The 22,470-nt window shown below is 39.1% G+C and overlaps 1 protein-coding gene across 8 annotated transcripts in view; it reads left to right on the plus strand.

Annotated features, from left to right (window-relative positions):
• Positions 1 to 22,470, plus strand: part of HELZ (helicase with zinc finger) — a 146,310-nt gene that overhangs the window by 108,170 nt on the left and 15,670 nt on the right. For all 8 annotated transcript variants that reach the window (XM_070388910.1, XM_070388908.1, XM_070388907.1 and 5 more), the window contains 6 exons: positions 576 to 766; positions 2,455 to 2,662; positions 11,962 to 12,041; positions 14,055 to 14,604; positions 14,995 to 15,235; positions 16,023 to 16,536. In XM_070388910.1, coding sequence (XP_070245011.1) covers positions 576 to 766; positions 2,455 to 2,662; positions 11,962 to 12,041; positions 14,055 to 14,604; positions 14,995 to 15,235; positions 16,023 to 16,536 — 1,784 coding nt within the window. The remainder of the gene's footprint in view (positions 1 to 575; positions 767 to 2,454; positions 2,663 to 11,961; positions 12,042 to 14,054; positions 14,605 to 14,994; positions 15,236 to 16,022; positions 16,537 to 22,470) is intronic.

The following is a 22,470-nucleotide window of genomic DNA, read 5'->3' on the forward strand; positions in this document are numbered from 1 at the left end:
CTTTTAAAACAATAATTGCTTAACCATTTTGTACATGACTGTGTAACAGTTGCAGGTCAGAACTTTATTCTGAAGAATTGTGTTTGTTTTCTACTCTAGAAGAATGTTTACTGTATGTGCATGTTTATGTGTTATATGTATGGTTGTCTCTTTTGAAAGACATGTCTCCAGCTCCTTGCAAGACATTTAAAATTACGCTAGTTTATAAAAGGGCTTCCCTGATAGATCAGTTGGTAAAGAATCCACCTGCAATGCAGAAGACCCCGGTTGGATTCCTGGGTCTGGAAGATCTGCTGGAGAAGGGATAGGCTATCCACTCCAGTATTCTTGGGCTTCCCTTGTGAGAAAGTTTATAAAAGAAATACATTGTACCTCTCAAGTCAAATAATTTCAGTGAATGTGGTAAAATGATTATGTTTTTTTAATATGCTTTACTCTTCCACACTGATAACTCTTTGATTATAAGATACCTTATGGCAAACCTAGGAAATGTATTTTGCTGTGGGATGACTTTAATTATTTTTGTCTATGTCAATATGTAGAGCTATTATGTCCTTTTTCTATTTGTTTTTCAGTTCAGCCCAATCCCTCTGTGCTTATTGGCAATCCTATCAGAGCATATACTCCTCCACCTCCTCTTGGACCTCACCCAAATTTGGGGAAATCTCCAAGTCCTGTTCAAAGAATCGATCCTCACACTGGGACGAGTATTCTTTATGTACCTGCTGTCTATGGAGGGAATGTCGTTATGTCGGTGCCTGTACCTGTAAGTAGCTGTTTTTAAGATACTCTCTATCGAATGAGATAAAATAGGATTCACTAAATTCCTACCCAAATAGTGTTCTACCAGTCTCTCTTTTCAGCTTTTCAGTGCCTGTAAGCTTCTTTAAAAGCAGCTCTTATGGCCCCAAAAATGTGAATTGTTGCTTACAGTTTGTTACTGGATTGTCAGTGGCTGTCAAGAAATCTGTAGATTGGATGTTTTGATTGAGAAGCCTTTGTATTGTTTTAAATATTTTTACTGGGAAAAGTTGGGCTAAAAGTTAACAGAGCTAGTAAATTGGACTCTTGTTTTGTAAAGTGATGTTTTTATTTTATCTTTTGCCTTTTCATTCTTCTATAATTTACTACCGCTCCCTAAGAAGGAGACAGAAAGGCACAGAGCAGTCTAGCTCCCTTGGATCTAAACATATCTGAGGAATTCCATGCCTTCCTTGCAAATCCTGCCTGTACTTAAAAACATTATTAAATCATTTCTAAGACTGCCTAGATTTTTAGAGGGTTTCCAACTTATGTAAAACTCATTTTTATTTTCTTTAAGATTTTTGAATATTTTGGTAAGTGAAAAATTTACTGTTAAACAAATATTTCCAAATTCAGGAATTTTTAGCCTAGAAAATATTTCTTTCATTTAAGACAAGTGCTATAATTTCAAATGGAGGTGATCACTGTCAAGGATCTTGGACACCCCTGTCCACACTCCCAAAATGCAAAAATGCATAGCTGCTGGCATTTTTCAGCCGTATTGGTCATGATAGTTCACAATCACGGCAGCCAGGGAGGATAACTGTCAATAAGAAGTATCTCATTTATGTCGACTCCCCATAGACTTTGAATTTTAGCTGAGTTATTTCTTCCCAGACAGCCTGGCAACATTATACATCATCTGCTTTAAATAGTAAGTCGCTTAGGATCTAGATTTCATTTCGCTAGGTCACAGAGGCTTTTATTATATAAGATTTCTAAGAGTCTGCATTTAACAGTTAGATTCAAATAATAGAGATGGTAGCTCAGATGTCATCATATTTATTCCTTTTGTGTTAATATGCAGCAATTATATATTTAGACACACCTAAAGAAATTTTCTGTTTCTGTAGTTTAATTAATCAGAAGCATTAGTTAAATTAGTGACCTGTTTGAATTTTGCTGACAGTAAATGAACCTTAAATGATTTGGTTAGTCATATAAAAGAGTAGTAATACATATTTTTTTGGGTTGAGACTCTTTAGACTGAATTCTTTCTTAAATTTTTTCCCTGTTCTTTTATTCAAGTTTATTAAACCATATATCTATACAGTTATGACTTTAAAAGGCAATTTTCATGGTAATCTGTTACATATGTACATTCATATTGAAGGAAAATGATTCAAGTCTATAAAATGATTCGATGCCTCAAAAAATAATTGTTAATACCTATTTTAAGTCCTTGATTTCTTCCTAACCTAGTGTATACAGGAAATGATCAATTTTCCCTTCCACACTAAAGATTCAAAGAGCTAGTTAAGATACAACCATCATTCTACCAGTTGTTACCACCAGCATTCGTTTTGTAGTTATTCAGTTTGGTAGAATTAACATCTCTGTGTGTTTGCTCTTTCCTAATTAATAGCACTATAGCAGTTTGACTGCCAAAATGCCCTTAAAGCAATTATTTTGTTTCTTGTAATAACCTAGGTGCCATGGACAGGATACCAGGGCAGGTTTGCGGTTGATCCTCGAATCATTACACACCAGGCAGCAATGGCCTACAACATGAACCTCTTACAGACACATGGACGTGGGTCTCCTATTCCTTATGGCCTTGGGCACCACCCACCTGTCAGCATAGGGCAGCCACAGAATCAGCATCAGGAGAAGGATCAGCATGAGCAAAGTCGCAACGGTGAGCTGCTTCATTGTTCTCATGCTCATTAGTTGATGACATGCCAAGTGGTATCACCATGTAAAGTTCCTCTAGCAGGATGGTTGTTAGCTTGTTCATAGAAGACCTCTTTGAGAAGGAATCCAATATAAAAACCCTGGGTCCTCTCTCCAGAAGACACAGATATGTGCACAGATATACATAATTTGCATGAAGCCTGTCACTTACGATTAATATTATCCATTTTCTGAAAAAAAAGTTAGTATTTAGATAATTTTAAATGATAATCATTTAAAACTGAGACAGTAAGCCCTCTCCTGTTAAACATTTTTGTTGATGCAAAATATTTTTATAGCATACTAAACATAAATGACTCGGAGAAGGCAATGGCACCCCACTCCAGTACTATTGCCTGGAAAATCCCATGGATGGAGGAGCCTGGAAGGCTGAAGTCCATGGGGTCGCTGAGGGTCGGACATGACTGAGTGACTTCACTTGCACTTTTCACTTTCTTGCATGGAGAAGGAAATGGCAATCCACTCCAGTATTCTTGCCTGGAGAATCCCAGGGACGGGAGAGCTTGGTGGGCTTCCGTCTGTGGGGTCACACAGAGACACAACTGAAGCGACTTAGTAGCAAACATGAATGACTACTCTGGCAATAATTGATTTACAGTAGTTTTTTCTTCTGTAAATCCTAGTCTCTTGTCTACTAGAATTTATAAATAAGGAAAAATTACCCTCTATATTTTTTAAACTCTAGTTCATTGAGGTATAATTTATACATGGTAAAATTCAGCCTTTTAAAATGTAATTTGACGTGTTTTGACACATATATAGAGGTGTTCACCACCACCAGTATCGACATTCAGAGTTTTTACATTACCCTAGAGACACCCTCTTATTCCTTTGCAGTCAGTCTCCTCCTCCAGCCCCAGCCCTGGGCGACTGCTCCTCTGACTTATGTCCCTGTACTTTTGTCTTTAGTCTGTCATGTACATTAAATCATAGTGTCTGGGCTCGCTCACTTAGCTTAATTTAAACTTTTGAGGTTGATTTGTGTTGTCTGTATCAGTTGTTTGTTCCTTTCTGCTGTTGATTAGTAGTCCCTTGTATGGATGAACTGTACTGTCTTTATCCATTAATTGTTTTTATCTGTCCTTAATTATTTCTGAGTTTTGGCTGTCATGAGTAAAGCTGCCATGAACATGTGTCAAACATATTTTCATTTCTCTTGGGTAAATACCCAGGATGAACTGTTATGTTGGCACTTCTGTTAACTTTGTAACAAACTGCCATACTGTTTTCTAAAGTGACCAAAACCATTTTTAATTTCTACGATGTGTGAGATTTCTGGTTGCTCCTTAGTTCTCCTTAGTTCTTAGTGCCATCAGCTTTTTAAATTTTACCCTTGCTCATGGATATCTGATAGTATCCAATTGCTGTATTGTTTTGCACGTTCCTGGTGAGCAGTGATGTTGAGTATCTCTCCGTTGGGCGTATTTGTTATGTGTACGTCTTTGATGCAGTGTCTATTCATATCTTTTGTCTACTTCTTTATTGGCTTGTCTTACTAAGTTATAAGAGTTCTTTATACATTCTGGATAAAAACCTTTAATTAGATGTGTGTTTTGAAAATATTCTCTCCTAGGTTGTCTCTTGCCTTTTAATTTTCTTAACAGTATCTTTCAAAGAATAGAAGTTTCCATTTTTGATGAAGTCCAGTTTATTCATTTTTTTTTTCTTCTATGTGCCATGTTTTTGGCATTATTTCTGAAATTTTTTTGCCTTCTGTGTTTTTTTCTAGAAGTTTAATAGTTTCAGCTGCTATTAGGGTCTACTTTGAATTAATTTTTATATATGGTATGAGGTAAGAATTGAAAATTTTCTTTATGATCATTTTGTTTTGCATATATGTATGCTCAGTCGTTCTAACACCATTTTTTTGTTTTTCTTTATTTTTAAAAAATTAATTTATTTTAATTGGGGGCTAATTACTTTACAGTATTGTAGTGGTTTTTGCCATACATTAACATGAATCAGCCATGGGTGTACATGTGTTCCCCATCCTGAACCCTGCCTCCCACCTCCCTCTCCATCCCATCCCTCAGGGTCATCCCAGTGCACCAGCCCTGAGCACCCTGTCTCATGCATCAAACCTGGACTGGTGATCTGTTTCACACATGGTAATATACGTGCTTCAGTGCTATTCTCTCAAATCATCCCACCCTCGCCCTCTCCCACAGAGTCCAACAGTCTGTTCTCTACATCTGTCTCTTTTGCTGTCTTGCATATAGGGTCATTGCTATCACCTTTCTAAATGCCATATATATGCCTTAATATACTGTACTGGTGTTTTTCTTTCTGGCTTACTTCACTCTGTATAATAGGCTCCAGTTTCATCCACCTCATTAGAACTGATTCAAATGCATTCTTTTTAATAAGTGAGTAATACTCCATTGTGTATATGTACCACAGCTTTCTTATCCATTCATCTGCTGATGGACATCTAGGTTGCTTCCATGTCCTGGCTATTGTAAACAGCTAACACCATTTTTTGAGAGCAGTCTCCTTTCCTCCGTTAAAATCGCCTGGTGCCTTTGTTAAAGTCAGTTTACCACATGTGTGAAGGCTGTGTTGTCTTCTGCTGGGCATGTGCTTATTTTTGCCAAATATGCTCCTGTTGAGTGCTATAGCTTTATGAAAGTCTTGAAATCAGGTAGTGTGAGTCCTCCAACTTTATTCTTCTTTTTCAGAAGACTCTATTCCAGGTCCTTTGCATTTTCACCTACATTTTAGAATCAGCTTATCAGTTTCTCCTGGAAAGCCTGCTGGGATTTTGATTAGAATTGGTTGAATCTGTGGGTCAGTTTTGGGGGAGAACTGACATCTTAATATTTAATTTTCTGATATATGAACAGAGTGTCTCTCTCTTCTTTAAGATCCTTACTTTGTGCCTTAAAAAAGGTTTTTGTTCAAACTACAAATCTTGCACGTATTTTGTTCAGGTGACGGCCTGGATTGATACAGGTATCTCCCCAGTAGTGCATCCTGCAGAATCCCAGTGTTACATTTTTATTTCATTCAGTCCAGTACACTTTCTGATTTCTCTTAAAATTAGATCCATGGATTATTTACAAAGGTGAATTTAGGTGAGTTATTAGAGATTTTCTAAGTATTTTTCTCTTACTGCTTTCTAGTTTTAATTCAGTTGTGATAAGGTAACACACTTTGCATGACCTGAATCCTTTTGAGCTTATTGAGATGTGTTTCACAGCTCAGGATGCGGTCTGTCTTTCCAGTGCTCCGTGCACATTGGATAAGAGTGGAGTGCTCCAGTGCTGCAGGCCAGGGCGCTTCATAGGCTGCTTTGTCTTTGCTGGTTTTCTGTCTACCTGTTAAAAATGAATATTGAGAGAGGAATGTTGAATTCTCCAAATATTTTTCCTTTGGTGTTTATCTATTTTTCCTTTGATTTTTTCTTGATGATTTTTGAAGTTTCTGATGTTAGGTACATAAACATTTAGAATTGTATACTCTTGGACATGAGTTTGAGCAAACTCAGGGAGATAGTGAAGGACAGGAAAGCCTGGCATGCCACAGTTCATGGGGTCACAAAGAGTCAGACACGACTTAGCGACTGAACAACAACAACTCTTGATTAATTAACTCATTTTTCATTATGGAATGGAGTTCTTTATCTCTGATAATATTCTTTGCTCTGTGCTCTACTTTGCTGAAGATCAGTGCAGACACTTCAGCTTTCTTTTGGCAAGTGATAGCACAGTATTTCGGAGAAGGCAATGGCACCCCACTCCAGTACTCTTGCCTGGAAAATCCCATGGACGGAGGAGCCTGGTAGGCTGCCGTCCATGGGGTCTCAACAGTCGGACATGACTGAACGACTTCACTTTCACTTTTCACTTTCACGCATTGGAGAAGGAAATGGCAACCCACTCCAGTGTTCTTGCCTGGAATATCCCAGGGATGGGGGAGCCTGGTGGGCTGCCGTCTATGGGGTCACACAGAGTCGGACACGACTGAAGTGACTTAGCAGCAGCAGCAGCAGCAGCACAGTATTTGTTTTAACTTCTGTTTTTAATCTGTTTGTGTCTTTATACTTAAAGTGTATTTCTTTTAGTTTACAAAAAATCTAATATGACAATCTCTGTTGTTTAGTTGGCAGATCTAGAACATTTATACTTGATGTGATTATTGATAGAGTTATTTTATCATCTTCCTATCTGTCTTAAATTTGTCCAGTCTGGTTTTGTTCCCTTTTTCCTTTGATTCTGCCTTCTTTTGAATTAGTTGCATATGTTTTATGTTTCCATTTTATCTCCTTTGTTGGATCATTAGCTTTAGCTCTTTTTATTATTTTAGTATTTGCTTTAAGCTTAATAGCATTCATCTTTAATTCACCACAGTTTACTTTCCGTTTTATGTTTTATCACTTCAGGTATAGCAAAAGAACATTACAATATTTCAGTTTTTCCCCTTCTGGCCTTTAAGTATTGTTTTCATACATTTTACTTTTACATATGTTATAAGCCCCAAACATTGTTATTATTTTCATTGAAATAGCCAAGAATCTTTTTAAAGTGTTTTAAATAATAAGAGAAATAATCTTTTGTATCTCCATGTTGTATTTCTGATAATCTTGATATTCATGTTTCTATTTGAATAAGTTTTCTTCTGCCTGAAGTACTTCTTTTAACACTCCTTGTACTTCAAGCCTGTTGGTGATGACTTCTTTCAGCATTTATATGTCTGAAAATGTTTTTATTTCACTATCATTTTTGAAAGATTTTTCCAGGGTAGAGAATCTTGGTTGATAGTTTTTATCTTTTCCTTTTCTTGCTTATATTGTTTCCAGTGAGAAATCTGATGTCATCTTTATCTTTGTTTTTCTGTATATAACATGTCTTTTTTTCTCTAACTACTTTTAAGAGTTTCTTTTTATACTAGTTTAAGTAATTTGATTAGGATAATATTCCTTGGAGTAGTTTTATCCATGCTTCTTGGGTTTGGGGTTTGTTGAGCTTCTTGGATATGTGGGTTTACAGTTTTCATCAAATTTGGAAAGCTTTGATTTCTGTTTCGTTAGAATTTGTTTCTGTCTCACCTCTTTTTCTCTTCTGGAATTTCAGCTACCCATTTATTCAGTTCAGTTCAGTTCAGTTCAGTTCAGTCAATCAGCCGTGTCTGACTCTTTGCGACCCCATAGACTGCAGCACGCCAGGCCTCCCTGTCCATCACCAACTCCCGGAGTTTACTCCAACTCATGTCCATTGAGTCGGTGATGCCATCCAACCATCTCATCCTCTGTCATCCCCTTCTTCTCCCTCCTTCAGTCAATCCCAGTATCAGGGTCTTTTCAAATGAGTCAGCTCTTTGCGTGAGGTGGCCAAAGTATTGGAGTTTCAGCTTCAGCATCAGTCCTTCCAATGAACACCCAGGACTGATCGCCTTTAGGATTGACTGGTTGGAGCTCCTTGCAGTCCAGGGGGCTCTCAAGAGTCTTCTCCAACACCACAGTTCCAAAGAATCAATTCTTTGGTGCTCAGCTTTCTTTATAGTCCAACTTTCACATCCATACATGACTACAAGAAAAACCATAACTTTGACTAGACAGACCTTTGTTAGCAAATAATATCTCTGCTTTTTATTATGCTGTCTAGGTTGGTCATAACTTTTCTTCCAAGGAGCAAGCATCTCTTAATTTCATGGCTGCAATCACCATCTGCAGTGATTTTGGAGCCCCCCCCCCCCCAAAGAAAATAAAGTCTGTCACTGTTTCCATTGTTTCCCCATCTATTTGCGATGAAGTGATGGGACCAGATGCCATGATCTTACTTTTCTGAATGTTGAGTTTTAAGCCAACTTTTTGACTCTCCTCTTTCACTTTCATCAAGAGGCTGTTTAGTTCTTCTTTGCCTTCTGCCATAAGGGTAGTGTCATCTGCATATCTGAGATTATTGATATTTCTCCCAGCAATCTTGATTCCTGCTTGTGCTTCATCCAGTCCAGCATTTCTCATGATGTATTCTGCATATAAGTTAAATAAGCAGGATGACAATATACAGCCTTGATGTACTCCTTTCCTGATTTGGAACCAGTCCGTTGTTTCATGCCCAGTTCTGTTGCTTCTTGACTTGCATACACACTTCAAAGGAGGCAAGTCAGGTCCTCTGGTAATCGCATCTCTTAAAGAATTTTCTACAGTTTGTTGTGATCCACACAGTTAAAGGCTTTGGCATAGTCAATAAAGCAGAAGTCGATGTTTTTCTGGAACTCTCTTGGTTTTTTGATGATCCAGCGGATGTTGGCAATTTGATCTCTGGTTTCTCTGCCTTTTCTAAATCCAGCTTGAACATCTGGAAGTTCACGGTTCACATACTGTTGAAGCCTGGCTTGGAGAATTTTGAGCATTACTTTGCTAGTGTGTGAGATGAGTGCAGTTGTGAGGTAGTTTGAGCATTCTTTGACAATTCCTTTCTTTGGGATTGGAATGAAAACTGACCTTTTCCAGTCCTGTGGCCACTGCTGAGTTTTCCAAATTTGCTGGCATATTGAGTACAGCACTTTCGCAGCATCATCTTTTAGGATTTGAAATCGCTCAACTGGAATTCCATCACCTCCACTAGCTTTGTTCTTAGTGATGCTTCCTAAGACCCACTTGACTTCACATTCCAGGATGTCTGGCTCTAGGTGAGTGACCACACCATTGTGATTATCTGGGTTTTTTTGTATAGTTCTTCTGTGTATTCTTGCCACCTCATCTTAATATCTTCTGCTTCTGTTAGGTCCATAGCATTTTTGTCCTTTATTGAGCCCATCTTTGTATGAAATGTTCCCTTGGTGTCCCTGATTTTCTTGAAGAGATCTCTAGTCTTCCCCATTCTATTGTTTTCCTCTATTTCTTTGCATAAGATTTGGGAGAATGGCATTGAAACATGTATAATATCATGTATGAAACGAGTCGCCAGTCCAGGTTCGATGCACGATACTGGATGCTTGGGGCTCGTGAACTGGGACAACCCAGAGGGATGGTATGGGGAGGGAGGAGGGTTCAGGATGGGGAACACATGTATACCTGTGGCGGATTCATTTCGATATTTGGCAAAACTAATACAATATTGTAAAGTTTAAAAATAAAATAAAAAAAAAAGAAACTGCATTCAAATGGGTATATCTTTCCTTTTCTTCTTTGCTTTTCTCGTCTCTTCTTTTCTCAGCTATTTGTAAGGCCTCCTTAAACAACCATTTTGCCTTTTTGCATTTCTTTTTATTGGGGATGGTCTTGATCACTGCGTCCTGTACAATGTCATCCATCCATAGTTCTTCAAGCACTCTGTCAGATCTAATCCCTTGAATTTGTTTATCACTTCCACTGTATAATCATAAGGGATTTGGTTTGGAATTGTCTAGTGGTTTTCCCTGCTTTCTTCAATTTAAGCCTGCATTTGGCAATAAGGAGTGCATGATCTGAGCCACAGTCAGTTCCCAGTCTTGCTTTTGCTGACTGTATAGAGCCTCTCCATCTTGGCTGCAAAGAATATAATCAATCTGATTTCGGTGTTGACCATCTGGTGATTCCATGTGTGACGTCTTCTCCTGTGTTTGTTGGAAGAGGGTGTTTGCTATGACCGGTGCATTCTCTTGGCAAAACTCTATTAACCTTTGCCCTGCTTCATTCTGTACTCCAAGGCCAAATTTGCATGTTACTCCAGGTATTTCTTGACTTCCTAATTTTGCATTCCAATCACCTATAATGAAAAGGACATCTTTTTTGGGTTTTAGTTCTAGAAGGTCTCATAGGTCTTCATAGAACCGTTCAGCTTCTTCAGCATTACTGGTTGGGGCATAGATTTATTAGGCTTCTCGAAGGACTGATGTTGAAGCTGAAACTCCAATACTTTGGCCACCTGATGCGAAGAGCTGACTCATTTGAAAAGACCCTGATGCTGGGAAAGATTGAAGGCGGGAGGAAAAGGGGATGACAGAGGATGAGATGGTTGGATGGCATCACTGACTCAATGGACATGAGTTTGGGTAAACTCTGGGAGTTGGTGATGGACAAGGAGGCCTGGCGTGCTGTGTGCGGTTCATGGGGTCGCAAAGAGCAGACACGATTGAGCGACTGAACTGAGCTAAAATTTTCCCACAGTTCATGTGGGATGGTCTTGATCCCTGCCCCCTGTACAATGTCATGAACCTCCGTCCATAGTTCTTCAAACACTCTGTCAGGTCTAATCCCTTGAATCTGTTTATCACTTCCACTGTGATAATGCCCTTTTCATTTTTAAAAAAATTCTTTTTTCTTTTTGTGTTTCATCAAGCATTGTTTCTACTGCTAATGCCTTCAGGTTCACTGTTTTTCTTCTGCAATGTCTAATCTGCTCACTCCATCTGGTGTATTTTCATCTTGGGCGTTGTAGTTTTCATTTCTGAGGTTTAGTAGTAAGGCTATTTTTGGCACAGAGTTCCAGTGGCATTCTTAAAAGAATGTTTTCAAGGAAGAACTCAAATTAAGGATTCTTTCAAGAGGTTTAGAATATCCAGTAGTTAGTTCTTATAGATTAAAAGCCTTTCACATGCATGAACTAGCGTTATTTGTCTATTATAATTGTGATTTTTTTAACCTTAATATGCTTCCTTTATTATTTATCATCCACTTATATTTAGTTTGATATCTATTACTTTTGAAAATAGAACTGCATTCTTTTCAGAATATCTTTATTTAGTTTAGATTCCTTTGCGTGCATGTGTGCTAAGTTGCTTCAGTCATTTCCAGCTCTTTGCGACCCCATGGACTGTACCCCACCAGGCTTCTCTGTGCATGGGATTCTCCAGGCAGGAATACTGGAGTGGGTTGGCATGCCTTCCTCCAGGGGATCTTAGATTCCTTTACTAAATAAAATAGACAGATTATTTGGATTTTTGCTTAATTGCATTTGTAAGTGGCCAAAGTATTAAGCCATACATAGGCAGGAACACCAAGGCCTTTTCTAAGTCTAGTCTACAAAAATGAGGCTGTAAACTCCTAGAGAATGGGCAGTTATCTTTTGGATTATTTGTTTTAAGGTTATCCCTTACTGAGTTTTTGCCTTGTCAAAGAAATTTGCTTTATTTATAAACTTTCTTTCTTGCTGAGAAATTGCAACTCCAAAATTTTAAGAACAAAACCAAAGTAGTAATACTCAATAATGGGTGAAAAAATGTTTAAAATATCCTACTCTCTGTCTAATATTGAATAGTCATTGGAATTTGTGACATCTACTGGAGACAGTGTATAACAGCTTTAAAATATTTCCTTAGGTAAAAGTGATACAAATAATCCTGGACCTGAAATTAATAAGATTCGAACACCAGAGAAAAAACCTACAGAAGCAAAACAGGTATGTGATTTATCTTTGGTGAATGCATTGTTCTCATGGATTTAATTTAATTGATCATCTTAGAATCCTGGTGTTTTATAGAAAATTATCTCCCCTTTTAGGTTTTGTTGTTTGATGAGGGCACATTGCGCTCTCTCCCTCTGCTGTTTCTTCGCTACATTATTTTCTTTATCAGAGTACTTTTCTCAAATTATGTTATTCAGTGATAGACTCAAATTTAGAGACTTCTTATGATAAAGTAGTAAGTGAAGACATAGCTATAGTTGTGTCATTAAAAATTATCTCACATTGGGAAGAGCTGTTACAGTGAAGGAAGACTTAACATTCTCAAGTCCCCTCTCATCACGCCTGCTATGTCCATCCTTAACTCTTAACCTGTTTGTTCATCTGCGTCTGTACTCATGAACCAGTTAGGGAAAAGTCAAATCATGGTTGAATCAGTGCTACTGGAGATTCGTGTCTCCTAATCGGGGCGCCCGTGGGGCACCTCCATGTGTCTCTTACGTGTGCCAGGCTCCCTTTGCCCAGTTTACTCAGCAGCTCTTTTGGTGACTGGGTACCTTCTGCCATTATTCTCATGATCAGAAGATGACCTCGCCTTAGAGATTAAACCCTCAGGATTTCACCCTGCTAGCTGAGAACTTTGGACTTGACACTTTTTGTCCTCAGACACCCTTACTTCAGCACCAGCCTCAGAGGGAGTTGCCATGAAAACTAATGTCTCCTCTTCCAGTCACTTCCCTTCTTGTGTTTCAGAAGGAAGACAGCACTCAGTAGCTTAAAAACTTTCAGTAGCTTACCACAGTTTTTGAGATTAAAAGAAAAATGTTTATATTCAGTATTGAATCATTCAGGGTCTTGTGTAATTGGGCTGTTGTAGTTTCATTTGATGTCAAGGAGGAGGAAATTAGCATGCAAGCCTAGTTGTAGCTCTGTGTACACAAAACTTCTCATCCCCTCAGATCCACCATACGTTTTCTCTTCTCTCCTCTCTCAGTGTGTAAGCTGTTACCTTTATCTAGTATGTCTTTCCCTCACTGCAAAACTCCAACCTCTTGTAAAGATTCAGCTCAAGTGTCATCATCTCTGTGAAGTCACCTTTGATTTTCTCAGGCTGTGGGATCTCATGTCACATCATCTTACAACACCTCTGATTTTAAGTTTACATGTTGATGTCCTTTACTGGACTCTGAGCCAGATTTTAGCAAACTTTCTGTAAGAGGCCAAATAGTAAATTTTCAGACTTTGTGGGCCATATGGCTTCTGTTGCAGCTACTCACCTCTGCCATCGTTGTGAGAAAACAGACACAGACAACATGTAAACGAATGAGTGTGGCTGTGTTCCAGTAAAACTTTTTGTACAAAAATATAGTGGACTGGAAATGGCCTGGGGGCCATGGTCTGCCAGCCCTCGCTCTGCACTCTCGATGGTACAGATACAGACTTATTGTGCCTTTAATCTCCCACACCAGGCACAGTGTCCTTGGTACGCCCTCAATAAGTGTTTGTTGAAGGAATGATGGCAAAAATTGACAGCTGAAGTGATTATTCAAAGATGATATAGTACTTATTTTTTTGTTCACTTCAAAGTTAAGTTGAGACAAGTTTTTTATTTTAATGTAGATATGTTTGAGGGAAGAGATGTATAAAAGCAATAAAATCAGAAAGAAAGAACACATTTCAATTATTTATATCAGTAGTAAATAATTGGTTGTCTTTCCAAGGAAGGAAGTGTAAAAAAAAAATGATGTTTTTAAAGTCAATATGCTAATAAAATAATAGTATCTCTCTTTATGACTCAGATTTAATATGCGTTTTTTCAGTTTCATCTTCCCTGATGTAAAGCATATTCTCTTCTTTGATTGTCAGAAAGTGATTTACTAGGCACGCAGTGCTCCTGCTGCTGCTGATAAGAATGGATCATGTCCTTTAGAAGTGCTGAGGGGAGGAGAGGTGGGCAGCCACAGGACTTAGATCTTCTGCAGCTAAAAAATATTTCTCTATTTTTTTTAGATTGATTTGGAATCAAACCCACAGAACAGAAGTCCTGAATCACGTTCTGGCATTGTTTATCCCCATCCCAAATTTCATCGCAAAGATAATCTCACCCCAAGACACATAAACCTTCCTCTCCCTGCCCCCCATGCCCAGTATGCCATCCCCGGTCGTCATTTTCATCCCCTCCCCCAGCTCCCGAGACCACCCTTCCCAATTCCGCAGCAGCACGCCTTGCTGAATCAGCAGCAGAGTAACTTGCCTGAACAGCCGAGCCCCGTGCCAGCCCAGCCCAGTCAGGTGGCCCCTCAGCTGGGCCCGCCGCCGCCTCAGCTCTCCCCTGCCTACCCGGCTGGCCCCGGCAGCGCGTTTTTCAATAACGCGGTTCCCCACCGACCACAGTCCCCGCCTGCAGAGGCTGTGGTTCCCGAGCAGCAGCCCCCACCCGTGCTGCAGGAGGGCCACAGTCCCCTGCGGGCCCTCGCACAGCCCGGCCCCATCCTGCCTTCACCTCTGAACAGCTTCCCGGACGAGAGCCCCCCGGGCCTGCCGATGGGGGAGGCTTTGGGTGAGTTCTCGTGTCACTGCAGGACGGGACAGCGTCTGAGAGTGTTTACTTCAGAGACATGTGCTGTACAGTATTCATTTGACTCAGGATTGAGTAACTTCTTCACATAACGCTGGCCAAAAAATCACTTAGTGTAATAATCAGAATCTAGTTCCAAATGCTACACAGAACTAAGCGTACAGTTGGTGTCAGGTTACGTCATGCTGTAGGTGAGGAGGAATCCCCATCGTTACCGTGATTTAGTTACTGCAAAATTAGAAGTCCTGTTTTCTCCAAACTCACATGGTAGCTATGTCTCTGTGGAGAATGTCTGATTGTAAAAATTCTTGAAGAAATTAACTGGAAACCCTAAATGCTGAAAACTTAAACTTGTTACAAATATGTTTGCAGATCGTATGCACGGGAGTGTGGCTCTGGAAACCCTGAGGCAGCAGCATGTGCGGCTACAGCAGTGGAGCGAGCACCACGCCTATCTCAGTCAGGGCAGCCTCCCGTACCCGCACCATCACCACCCTCACCCGCACCTCCAGCACCTTCCCCAGCCGCCCGTTGGATTGCATCAGCCCCCAGTGAGAGCAGACTGGAAACTCCCCAGCAGTGCCGAAGATGAAGCAGAAACAACTGACTCACGGTCAGAAACAACTGACTCACACTCATTTCAGCAGACTGAAAAGGGCCCCTGAAATGTGGCCTGCTTACTGTTTTCTCTCTTGAATGTTGTCCGTTTAGCCTCATACTGGAATACTGTCCCAAAGAAATTGGATGCCAGCCTTCTAGGCAGCTGCTACACAGTTCTGTTGATTGACTCTAAAATACAGAACACCTTTTTAGAAGTAACTTTTGTGAAAACCTAGGCGTGGAAGGTCTGCTGTGGACCGTGCATTTATGTGGCCTCTGGCTTTGCAGTCTCTTGTGAAAGAGACATGTACCATCACTGTGGGTGTTTTTTCCATATTCAGTCATAATGCAAAGAATGTAAAGAGAACAGAATTAAATTAGAGGTTAAAAGTTAAAAATTATAAATTTACTATCAATATATTTTTTGCACAAAATTCTACCCTCTTTTAAGTCAGATGTTTGAGTATTCAGTGCTCATTCTAAATTTGTTTTTATGGTGTGTCATTTGACTGCAGTGAAGCGTTTCCTAATCCCTTCTGAGTAAGATCCACTGTTACGGTGACCTTCTGTAACTGCCAGCTACCAAACGCGTGGAAAGACAAGGACAGTTGCTTTTAAAGCCAAGGGGAAGAAAGAAATCAGATACTTGGGTATATTTAGTGTCTTCAGCTCAACATCTGTGAGCACTGACGCTTACTTTTGAGATGAATTAATGCTAGTTCTAGTTACTGTGCTTTTGTTTGTAAAAATTACACATGTAGTTGACTAAGCTCTCCTCATATTTCATCATCCTTACATAGGTTTCAAGACTTACTCAGAGAACTGTCTAATCGTGAGCAAAGTGAAACACGGGAACTAGCTGAAATGCCACCACCTCAATCAAGGCTTTTGCAATATAGACAAATTCAGACTAGGAGCCCACCAGCAGCCCCCTCGCCCCCGTCCGGCGCAGACCACAGCACCCACTTTCCAAACTTCACTGACAGCAGCAGAGACCTTGAAGTGGCCAACAGCCCGGCGTTCCCACAGCGCCTGCCGCCCCCAATGTTTAGCTCTCCTTTCTCGTTGCCATCTGAGCACCTCACCCCTCCTCTGAAATACCTGGCGCCTGATGGAGCTTGGACTTTTGCTAACTTACAGCAGAATCACCTGATGGGGCCGAGTTTCCCCTACGGCCTACCTCCATTGCCTCACAGGCCCCCGCAGAACCCTTTCGTGCAAATGCAGACCCACCAGCCCGCTGTTGGCCAGGAGCCGCTCCAGCCGCTGTCCTCTCGGACAGTGTCGTCCTCTTCGCTCCCCAGCTTAGAAGAGGTGCGTTTCTTTCTTCTCCATTTCTCCTTTCAGCAGGAGTTGATTGTGAGAAAAAATCAATATTTATTGGTTTGATAATGATAGTGGACAGATCTTATTGAATTTAATAGTCTTAAATTCTTGCAACTTAAAAGATTATCTTACGTAAATACAATCTTTTCTTGCAACTTATTTTTCAGCTACATTTTAAAGATTTATTTGGTTTTTATTGAAGCATAGCCGCTTTAGAATATTGTGTTAGTTTCAGGGGTATAGCAAAGCGATTTAGTTGTATATATACATGTGTGTATATTTATTAATCTGTTTTCCATTGTGGGTCATTATGAGATACTGAATACTATTCCCTGTGTTACACAGCAAATCTATGTTGCTTATCTGTTTAATTTACAGCAGTTTGTATTAGTTAATCCCGTACTCCCAGTTTATCCCCCTTCCCCGCCTTTTGATAGCCATAAGTTAATAGCCATAAGTTTTCTACGTCTGTGTGCCTGTTTCTGTTTTGTATATAGGTTCATTTCTGTTATTTTACAGATTCTACATATAAATGGTATCATATAATACTTTGTCTGACTTCACTTAGTATGATAATCTCCAGGTCCGTCCATGTTGCTGCAAATGGCAAAATTCATTTTTTTTTGTAGCTGAATGGTATTCTATTTTATACACACACACACACACACACACACACACACATACATATCTCCCACTGTGTGTGTGTGTGTTAGTGTTAGTTGCTCAGTTGTATCCGACTCTTTATGACCCCGCAGACTGTAGCCCACCAGGCTCCTCTGTCTATGGGATTTCCCAGGTAAGAGTGCTGGAGTGTTTGCCATTTCCTTCTCCAGGGGATCTTCCCAAGCCAGGAATCGAACCTGGGTCTTCCTCATTGTGGGCAGATTCTTTTCTGAGCCATAAGGAAGGCCCGTATATATACACACACACATTTTCTTTATCCATTTACCTGTTGATGGACACTGAGTTTGGCTATTTTAAACAGAGCTGCTATGAACACTGGGGCACATGTATCTTTTCAAATGAGAATTTTTGTCTTTTCCAGATGTGTGCCCAGGCGTGAAGTGGCCAAACCATGTGGTAGCTCCAGTTCCAGTTGTTGAGGAGCCTCCACACTGTTCTCCACGGTGGCTGCTGCTCCACCTTGCACTCCACAAACAGTGCAGGAGGGTGCCCCTTTCTCCACACCCTCTTTAGCATTTATTATTTGTAGACTTTTTAATGATAGCCAGTCTGACTAGTGTGAGGTGGTACCTTATTGTGGTTTTAATTTGTATTTCTCTAATAATTAGCGATGTTGAGCATCTTTTCATGTGCTTTTTGGCCATCTGTATCTCTTTGGAGAAATGTCTGTTTAGGTCTCCTGCCCATTTTTTGATTGGGTTGTTTGCTTTCTTGCCACTGAGTTGTATGAGTTATTTGTGTGCTTTGGAAATTAACCCTTTGATGGTGAGATCATTTACAAATATTTTTTCCATTCCTTAGGTTATCTTTTCATTTTGTTGATGATTTCCTTTGCTGTGCAAAAGCTTTTAAGTTTGATTAGGTCCCATTTGTTTATTTTTGCTTTTATTTCTTTTGCCTTGAGAGACTGATGTAAGAAAATACTGCTATGCGTTATGTCCAAAAATGTTGACTGTGTTCTCTTCTGGAAGTTTTTTGTTGTCATGTCTTATATTTAGGTCTTTAAACTATCTTAAGTATATTTTTGTATGTGAGATGAGGGAGTGTTCTAATTTCATTGATTTACCTGCATGTTCTTGGAATTCGTTTTCATTTTTCCCCTGTTACTGTGCTATTTCAGACCTTGTAGAAGGGTCATTGTTAAAACATGAAGCCTGTCGGAGCATTTTGTTGTAACTGTTTTAGAATATTTAACATCTGACTCACTTGAGTCTCTTCATTCAAGAAGCTTTGTCCTATTTAATCTGCGGAAATGGAATTTAGTGTCTCATCTTTTTACTTACTTTATTTTTCTTAATTACAAGTTTGTTTATTAGAGTCCATGACCAGTGCTGGCTTTCTCAGCCAGCAGTGCTTTCTCCTGTCGCCCATCACGGTGCTTTCTTAGCCTGGGGCAGTTAACATCTGATTCCCAGACGTCGGAATGTGCAGTGTTTAGCATAGAATTGGCAATGCTAAACTAAGCATTTTAAGGTAAACAGAATTTTTAAAAAAATATATTGATGTTACCAAAGAGCATCTTTATGGATCTTCACTGATATAAAAATCATAGTAATTCTAGATTATAAAACTTCAAAAATGGTACTGTTTGGACTATAAAAATGTTGTCTAGCTATTCCTTTTAAGCTCAGTTATTAGAAATAAGAATGTGTAAAGTTCATGTGATCATTGTCAATCACAGATGTCTTAACACAGGGTAAACATTTAGAATTTTGAGATATGAAAATTCTTTTTATATAAAAATTTTTTTTTACTTCATTTTGGTGGTTCCTTAGTGATTTCTAAAGGCTTTAGAAATAATTTATTCATATTTTGCAAGTTTTCTGCTGTAGATGCTGATTAAAAAGTTAGGTGTCATAGGGACATTTATATATATCTTATTTGTCTGTTTTGGAGGTAATTTGTTCCAATTCACTATTTTATTCATTTGAAAGTATCCATTTTAGAGTAAAATTTAATGGATTTTCGTATATGCACAATATCATGCAGCAACCACCACCATCTAATTTTAGAACATTTTTGTCACCCTAAGAGAATCGCCGTAGCCATGGAGCAATTACTCCTCAACCCTCTCTGCCCCCAGTCCCCAACAACTCATAATCTGTTTTCTGACTCTGTAGAGACTTTTGGTATAAATGGAGTCATACATGTGGTCTTCTGTGTCGTCTTTCATTCAGCGTCATGCTTCTGAAGCTCGTCCACTTTGTAGCATGTACTGGTACCTCATGATTCTTCATGGCTGAGTGATACTCTGTTGCATGGATATACTGCTATTTGTTTATCTGTTCATCATTTGATGAACATTTGGGTTGTTTCTTTTTTTTTTTCTTTTGCTATTATGAATAATGTATCTATGTGCATTCATGAACAAATTTTGTTTGAAAGTATATTTTCAGTTCTCTTGTACCTGTAATTCTTGGGTCATATGGTAACTCTGTTTTTGAGGGGCAGCCAAACTGTTTTCCACAGTGTCTTGCATCATTTTATATTCTAATTTGTCCTTTTTTAAAAAAAATTATAGCCTTCTAGTGGGTGTGAAATAGTATTTCATTTTGGTTTGCATTTCCCTAACAACTAATGATGCTGAACATCTTCTAATACGTGTATTGGCCATTTGTACATCTTCTTTGGAGAAATGTCTATTCAGATCCTTTGCTTTGAAAGACAATTGTCTTTGTGTTGTGGAGCCATACGGATTTTTATGTATATCTTAATTACTAGGTTCTTATCACATAATTCAGAGAAGGCAATGGCACCCCACTCCAGTACTCTTGCCTGGAAAATCCCACGGACAGAGGACCCTGGTAGGCTGCAGTCCATGGGGTCACTAAAAGTTGGACATGACTGAGCAATTTCACTTTAACTTTTCACTTTCATGCATTGGAGAAGGAAATGGCAACCCACTCCAGTGTTCTTGCCTGGAGAATCCCAGGGACGGGGGAGCCTGGTGGGCTGCTGTTTATGGGGTCGCACAGAGTTGGACACGACTGAAGCGACTTAGCAGTAGCAGTAGCAGTATCACATAATTTGCAGTATTTCCTCCCATTTTGTGGACTGTCTTTTCACCCTCTTGAGAGTATCCTTTGATGCAGCAAAGGCTTTAATTCAGATAAGGTCCAATTCATCTGTTTTTCCTTTGGTCATCATGCTTCTGGTGTCATGTCTAAGAAATGTTTGTCTACTCCAAGGTCACAGAGATTTACATCTACCTTTCCTAGTTTTATAGTTTTAGTTCTTACGTTTAATTCTCTGATTCATTCTGAAATAATTTTTGTGCATTTTGTGAGGTAGGTGTCTTAATTCATTATTTTACGTGTGGTTGTTGAGTTTTCTTTGCACCATTTGTTGAAAAGACTGTTCTTTTTCCAGTTTATGATCTTAGCAACCTTGTCAAACATCAACTGACCCTAGACCTTTGGGTTTACAGCTCGACTCCTAAGTTCTGTTCATTGATCTCTGTCCTTATGCTGACCACACTGGCTTGTATACCATCTGTGGCTTTGTCCTGAGTTTCCTGTTTGGAAGTGTGAGCCTTTGTACTTTGTTCTTCTGTTTCAAGATAGTTTTGGCTATTTTGGGTTCTTTGAATTACCATATTGAACTTAGGGTAGTTTGTCAGTTTCTGCAAAAAAGAGCAAGCTGGGATTTTAAAAGGGATTGCTTTCAATTTGTAGATTAACTTGGGAAGTATAGACATCTTAACAATATAAAGTCTTCTGGTACCTGAACATGAGATGTCTTTGAAAATTTCTTTCAGTGGTGTTTTTTAATTTTCCAATTATTTCTTACACTTCCTTTGTTAAATTTATTCCAAGTATATTTTTGTGCTATTGTAAATGTTTTCTTAATTTCCGTTTTTTTTTGATTGTTCACTGCTAGTGTTTAGAAATACAGTTGACTGTGTATTGATTGTATATCTTCAGACTTGCAGAGCTCTTCATTAGCTCTAATAGATTTTTTTGGTGGGTAATTTGGATTTTTTTATATAGAAGATAATGTCATCTACAAATATAATTTTGTTCTTTCTTTCTAACGTAGATGTCTTTTATTTCTTTTTCTTGCTTAATTGCCCTAGCCAGAACTTCTAGTTTAATGTCTAAGGTATATATTTGGCAAAATTAGAGAAAACAGATATTGCTGGGTTCTGTTTCCAAATTTCCTGCTGTTATTGATTTCTTCTGATTTCATACCATGTGGTTGGAGAACATACTTTGTATAATTCTATTATTTAAAAAATTTTTGAGACTTGTTTGATGTGCCTGAAACACTGGTGCACTGGAGAAGAATGTGTGCTTTGCTCTTGTCGGATGGAGGGTTCTGTGGACTTGTTAGGTCTCTTTGGTTTATATTGTTGTTCACAGTTTGTCTTTCCCTTGGATCTGTTGTTCAGGTCTTATATCTGTTATTGAAAGGAGAATGTTGGAGTCTGTAGCTGTTGTTGTTGAATTGTCTATTTCTCCTTTTAATTCTGTCAGTTTATACTTCATCATGTTATTTTGGAGTTCTGTCTTTAGGATTTATATATTTATAGTTGTTATATCATCTTGATAGATTAACCTTTCATCATTATATGATGTCCTTTGTCTCTCCTAACAATTTCTGTCTTCAGGTGTGTTTTTTTCTGACATTTGTAAAGCCACTCCAGCTCACTTTTGGTTATTGTTTGCATGGACTGTCTTTTTCTCATCTTTTTGCTTTTTTATTTTGTTGTCATTTGTCTATTGACATTTCTGAACTAATTTTTTAATTTTAAATTTTGAAGTAATTTTTTAAAGTCTGTAATCGTTGTGTGTGGCCTCTTGATGTTTTTCTTCGAAGGGCTGAGTAATTGACTAGTCATTGCCAAGAGATCTCCTTAAAGGCTCAGGACCAAAGACATTGTCCAGTTTTGCAGAGGTGTATGTGTGTGTGCGTGTGTGCACTTTGCACACTGAGCTGGGCAGTTCACATGTCTGCTTTAACTTTCACTTCCTGCCTCTCCAGGCTCTAGCTCAGCCAGAGGGGAGAACTCTTCAGGCCTGTCCTGAGTGGGTGCACAGCATGTCTGCGGTCTTCTGGATTCCCAGGAAGGAATAGGTCAGAGCTAGTCAAGGTCTTTCTTCCCTGAAATGTCTTACACCTTGGCCTTTCCTCCAGAGCTTTCTGGCTAGTCTGTTGCCAGTCCAGTCGCTGCCCATCGCTTCAGGCAGCAGCAACGAACTCATTGGCCTTGTCAGTACTTGCAACACGGCCCCTTCG

Source organism: Bos mutus, chromosome 19, assembly GCF_027580195.1.
Source record: "Bos mutus isolate GX-2022 chromosome 19, NWIPB_WYAK_1.1, whole genome shotgun sequence".
NCBI classification, from domain to species: Eukaryota; Metazoa; Chordata; class Mammalia; order Artiodactyla; family Bovidae; genus Bos; species Bos mutus.